The 6,000-nt window shown below is 36.5% G+C and overlaps 1 protein-coding gene across 2 annotated transcripts in view; it reads right to left on the bottom strand.

Annotated features, from left to right (window-relative positions):
• Positions 1 to 2,647: 2,647 nt before the first annotated feature.
• LOC135461560 (methionine--tRNA ligase, cytoplasmic-like) overlaps positions 2,648 to 6,000 on the bottom strand; it is a 32,302-nt gene continuing 28,949 nt past the window's right edge. For both annotated transcript variants that reach the window (XM_064738714.1, XM_064738715.1), the window contains exons 21-22: positions 4,566 to 4,655; positions 2,648 to 3,858 (exon numbers count right to left, since the gene is read on the bottom strand). In XM_064738714.1, coding sequence (XP_064594784.1) covers positions 3,688 to 3,858; positions 4,566 to 4,655 — 261 coding nt within the window. In that variant the 3' untranslated portion in view covers positions 2,648 to 3,687. The remainder of the gene's footprint in view (positions 3,859 to 4,565; positions 4,656 to 6,000) is intronic.

The following is a 6,000-nucleotide window of genomic DNA, read 5'->3' as shown; positions in this document are numbered from 1 at the left end:
ATGATGAGCTTTATGAGTATCGTGGAGAAAACCTAAATGCCCAGGGTAAAACACTGACCTGGGAATTCTCCTCCTGCATGACCTACAGGCTTGTACACGCCACACTGGCAGACAGGGTTGAAAGAAGTTGAACAAACAGCCCCATGAACAATGAGATCCAAAATAATTATATGACTTTGAAAAATGTCCTTGGGGATTGTCTTACACATTTCCAGTTATTTGTGGCCAATATGTTTTTCAGCCCTGTTGGAATGGTATGCCCCATTCTGTTTGTGTTTACTGGGTGGAGCACGTAAACTGTGATTTGACGTCAATTGTGTGTAACAGAACTCTGCCAATTCCTACTCGATATGCCACTGTTGAACTCCAATCTCTCTGACTGCGAAGTGATATATAGTGTTCGTTGTATTATTAGACTAAGGGCTGCAGGGCCTGTGTTCTTGTGAATATCTAGGTGATACATGTGCATGACAATACTTTAAAACCCTTTAATATTGCTCTCCTTTAATACTGAGAAGTATAAAGTACCCTGACCAACCCCAACCACCCACCCCCTCCCTCTGGCCACTTTCAAACTTGACCGCAATTATTGTTACACCAGATAAATAAAAACCTGTGGAGGTGTTTGTGGGTTTCTCCCCTCTGCCCGGTTTCCTTCCACCATAATGCTGACCCCCATCATGTAAGTGAGCACGGCACAAACACACAAATCAAATAAGTAAATACATAACCAATCAAAAATATCAATGGCCATTTAATACATGTTAAGAATCTTTTTTTTTTTCTAACCACTAGGTACATGTTGATGCAGCACAATAACACAGGGGCCTGATGTGAGCTTCTCCAGTCGTACTTGGGAGGATCTCTACCAGGTGATGGTTTCCTCCACTCATAATGCATGTCATCTAAGTGAAATACTCATGAGTTTGGTGTATAAGTCTTCATGGAAAATGGAACGTATGAAAAAGTACATAAACCTACACTAAAATCTTATTGTAAATTGTAAGTATTGTTAATAGTGAAATCATATCTGCTTTTGGATTTGAAAATATGTGGAAGAAGTTATGTATTGGGATCTGTTTCTCAACTGCTAAATAGGTAATATTTATGACATGCAAGCAGTTTGCTGAAAAATCAGCATGGATGTCACTGTGTCCAACGTCAATACTTTACAGTGAGATGCTAGTGGCTGGGATTTCATTTTGCTTACATACTACAGTTATCAAGTCACATTAAAGCACAGGCTGATTTGAAACAGCTGGACAAGGGGGCTAGTCTTAGTGGTTGGTCGTGCATATATTGTACTGTATTGTACATCAGAGGATTACTGTGAGCATTGAACTGCATGCCTTCAAGTTTGGAGTAACTGTGAGCATTGAAGTGAATTCCTTAAAGTTTGCAGTAACTGTGAGCATTGAAGTCAATGCCATAATTGCATTTGAAACATTTCAGTATACAACAACAACTATACGCACAGAAGTGAGAGAGTGCCTATACTATAAGATAGGGTACAGTCCTTGATCTAGGCCTACATGTGTGTCATAAGGGTGTGGTGTTACATGAATAAAACGAAGGCCAGCTCAAAGCCAAACAGTGTATTTGCAGGAGGACTTTATAATTACACATCACAGACTAAAATGTAAGTACATTTACTTGACTAATCTGTCACTATAGCAACCAGATTTAAAGGCAAAGAACAGGCTACACACGAAGTACGTCAAATCAAAGACCATCATGTATTGTCTGGGAAAATAGTTTGATTCATTTTTTTAGAATAATTTTCAACATAGTAAAATGCCTTTAAAACTTTGGATTCTCTGCATTCAACAAATGGACGTTGAAACAAAAAATTTCAAACCAAAAATATTGGGGCTGTGACATCATTGATATGCTCTGGATCCCAACAAATCACCATAGAATCCTAGCTTTTAAATGCATTTTAGTTGCTTTGAAAAATTGTAAAACAATAATTAAAGCTATTTTCCTGGACAGTGTTTAATGGTCTTTCATCTGAGAATACTTTATGTTCGTGTTTTCTTCACCTTTAAGGTTGAATAAAAATTTCTGTGAAAAGCAAATAAGGGCCGGGTCATACAAAAGGCTTCACTTGGCACTCAGCACTGAGAGGTTAGGTCAAGGAAACAGGACAGGTTGGCCTGGTGTCAGTATAATGTGACTGGGTTTGAGGTTATGTTTGGTGTTTTTGACGAGATACTATGAGGCGGCACTTTGGTAGCACTCACACATAATGACACTTTGGTGCCATATGACTGAAAAATGTTTAAGTAGGATGAAGAATGCCAAGACTATACATACATGCACATCACTATGCTAAATGTAAGTGCCACATCACTAGGAACAACTTAGCTCAGACACATTCTTAACTTCCAAAAGTTCGCTTTGTCTATAAAACCATTAGTAACCTACTATCCAACTAAAGGTCATGCACAAGGCCAGGCATTAAGTTCATAAGTAGCAATAGACAACCTTGTGATCTCTGAAAAGTTTTTAACTTTCTAAACTGAATGCAAATCAAATATGTTTAAAAAGAAAAGAAATACAGAAGATTAAGGCTTCCGGAAAAATTTATTTTCACAAATCCTGCAATAATCTGAAATTCTACAGAGTGCAATGCACTCGAGACAGTAGTCTTGGGTCAGTATTCATATTCAAAATTGCACAATGTTTATTTGTTTGTTTATTTATTTATTTTTTAGCAATATGACTTACCTGTACTGTATTATTTCATACCATATTAAAATGCCTTACATGTATATGGGATGTCTTCCTGGTTTGGTTAATGGTGTCATATTTACACTGTTACTGCTGCTTATACATCCCGTGTATAATACGTTATTTAAACACATTACTTTTACAGCAAAATATATGTATGCAACTGAAAACTAAACACTTCTACCACCACTACATACATCAATAATTCATTATGATACAAAGATAAAACATATCATAGCAGATAAATTTATAAAGCATGAAAGGAAGCACTGGGAAGAACTACAAGTATGTACATATTTCAATATGTAAACCATTTTGAATAGATCTGTACATCTGTTAATGTGAGTAAACAACGATTGTTTTACCTGAGACAAACATGAATCATGGTCACTGATGAGTATACATTTATACACGAAAATGCATTGAAATGCCATCTGTATGTGCTTGTACATTATGAGTGCTCATGAAAAGCTGTTTCCATGCAAACACAAAAAACGACTGCTGATAGTTATAATCATGATAAGCATAATGAGCATTCAACATTTTCAGCACTTTTGTTTGTAAAGTGCTCTGTGTACTCTGGGCTTCATCTGCCACAGCTTCATGCATGAGAAAATATTTTGACATTTACTGAATACACATATTAAGAAATGTTACCTCAATGAACCAAATATATATAACAGTAGAAGCTTTTGTAGAACTGGAGCTGTGGTACACTTTTTCCAGTTCTTCTGAGATTTCTGCGGAAGAAACCACAGCCACGACAACTTACATGATTCTTTAGCAAACTGAAGATGTGCATTCAAAGAAGAATAAAGTTGGACAACCCCTAAAAGGTGTTTCAACATAAATACATATGTTATTTCATTGCGGAAAATGTATCTTAACTTGCACATATATTGGTAAAATATTGTTGTAGTACAGTATAAGTTACACACTAACAGTCATGATGGGTTATTTCTTTTTCCCTTTGCTGCGTTTCTTGCCAGCCCCGGCAGCCAGCTCTAGTGGGTCCTGTCCTTGGGCCAGGGCTAGCTGCTTCTTCAACTGCAACAACCCTGACACAGCTGTGTCAATCTCCGCCTTGTCTTTCTTTTGTGCTTTTAGCTCCCGTACAATATTTCCCTGAAGATTAAGACAAAAAAAAATTCAGAGAATAATCAAGAATTATAATGGACATGACGAGTCGGTAAGGAGGTATGGTTGATTGTCAAAAATCTGATACAAAAACAGAGACAATGCAACGAAACACTCTGTGATTTTATTATTTGATTGGAGATTTATGCCCTTATCATTAACAGCAGGAATTTTTCATTAATATGATAGCAGACTGTTAAAACTGTCTCCAAGAATATTCACACCAAAGGGAGATTTCACCTAGTGATTTCTAACTTCAGTTAAAATTTTGATGCAATCAGTTACCTCAAAAGAAGTTCAAACAGTGATAGATTTCTCTCATTAAAACACCTGAAAACACACAAACCATGATCAAATTTTGACAAAATTCAAAATGGAGTTTGGCACCTTTACTGATTGTGAAATAGCAATGGGTGGAGGGTGGAGGGGGGTGGGGTGGTGGTGTTTGGTTAAGCAACAGTTCTAAAGTTGTGCTTAATGGCAATCTGGGTTTACTGTGAATGCTGCCAAATGTGAACTTCATGAACCTACACATCTATCTGTATTTTATCTGAGAGGACAGAGAACAAGTGTATTCATGTATTAAAACCAGAGTCTACAGAAAAATGTCCCAACTCTTAGCTCATTTAGTGCAATAACCTGACCTATTTCTGTCCCACCCAGTAATTATTTGGGGGTTACATGTAACATGATACCTGTTTTATGACCTCCTCGGTTAATCGCTCCACCTCAGCTGGATTGACAGGCCCATTCACTGCTTGACTAGGCACTGGGGTAGGGGCAGCCTATAACACAGAGTCATACATATACCATGTTCAGCCAGGAAAATCTTATCACAATACCACGCAATTCACCAATGGTCTACAGATGTTATTTTAACAACTTTAACAGTGGGCAACGAAGAGCCGCAAAAATACCACGAAAAACCATAGCCATGCAAAGCCACATTATACCGACCAATTAAGATTGTCTCTTTCATGCAGTCTGCACTAAGCGTGCTGGATTAACATAGGGATCTATCAATCATTTGTTTAATGGAAGAAGTACATAAAAGATCATTAAAACAAGCTATACCAGAGAATTAAGGTAAAAATCTACATTCAACAATTAAATCAGATTTACCAAAAACAGCTCAAATTTTTGCTTTTCAGTAAATATCACATTTGTAATGCACTATTTATAGTGCTAAAATGATTCTACAGTTTGAAAAAGTTAAAATGCGACCCATTTATGAATGTTAGGAATTTATTAACAATTTTGAATGGTAACGTGTGCAGACGAAGACAGTATTTTTTTAAAGGTAATTATTTGGGCTATTCTATGCTAGTAGCCAATACTCAATTAGATTTGCCCTGGAATTGTACAACATGTCTTAATTCACTATATATTGTTTTTGGTTTTTATTTCCTAGGTTTTAGATATTTTAACTCAAAAGTTGTCCTTATGAACCATTTAGATAATCTTTCTGACCGCCTTTGTTATTGATGACTAAAGTTTTTATGCTACTCATCTTTATGTTGCCAACATAGCAAGATCACATCCCTGAGTACACAGCATGTCCAAAAATAGAGTCTTTTTTAGAAAAAAGTCAAATGTTCTTTATTTAACAATTGCTTAATGCCAAAATCCAGAATTTTCCATTTCCATGTATGTAAAAGTAAACAGTGTTAACAGAGGATGACACTTGAGATATAAGCAAATCCTGAACTGTTACTGACAAACTCTAATCTATGTGTGACGTGCATGTACCGACTTGCACGCATTTTTAGTGAAAGACCTCTTATGTAACTGACTCTATGAGGGCCGTCAACTGCTTACTGTTTCTGTGTGCCAGTATTAAAAGCAATGCTCCTTACTTTTTCCTGTCCATTAATTCAGAGACTATGCAGTATTGTCTTTAAACTTAAATGGTAATGTGATAAAAGTCAGTAGAATGTGTTATGGTTTTTGCCTTTCACTCACCAACACCTATATGTATGAGGTGTTGATTTAGACTTTTCATTTGACAGAGAGCTTGTAGATTCCCATACTGTCATTATTCATTGAGCCTTGGCGACAAGTTCTAAATGAGGCACAACTGGCTATTTATACAGTCTAAAAATCATTGAAGACCAACTGTCTTCACTGAAT

The sequence above is a fragment of the Liolophura sinensis genome, chromosome 1 (assembly GCF_032854445.1).
Source record: "Liolophura sinensis isolate JHLJ2023 chromosome 1, CUHK_Ljap_v2, whole genome shotgun sequence".
NCBI classification, from domain to species: domain Eukaryota; kingdom Metazoa; phylum Mollusca; class Polyplacophora; order Chitonida; family Chitonidae; genus Liolophura; species Liolophura sinensis.
The sequence above is the reverse complement of the archived record's forward strand: the minus strand, read 5'-3'. Positions and strand labels throughout refer to the sequence as shown.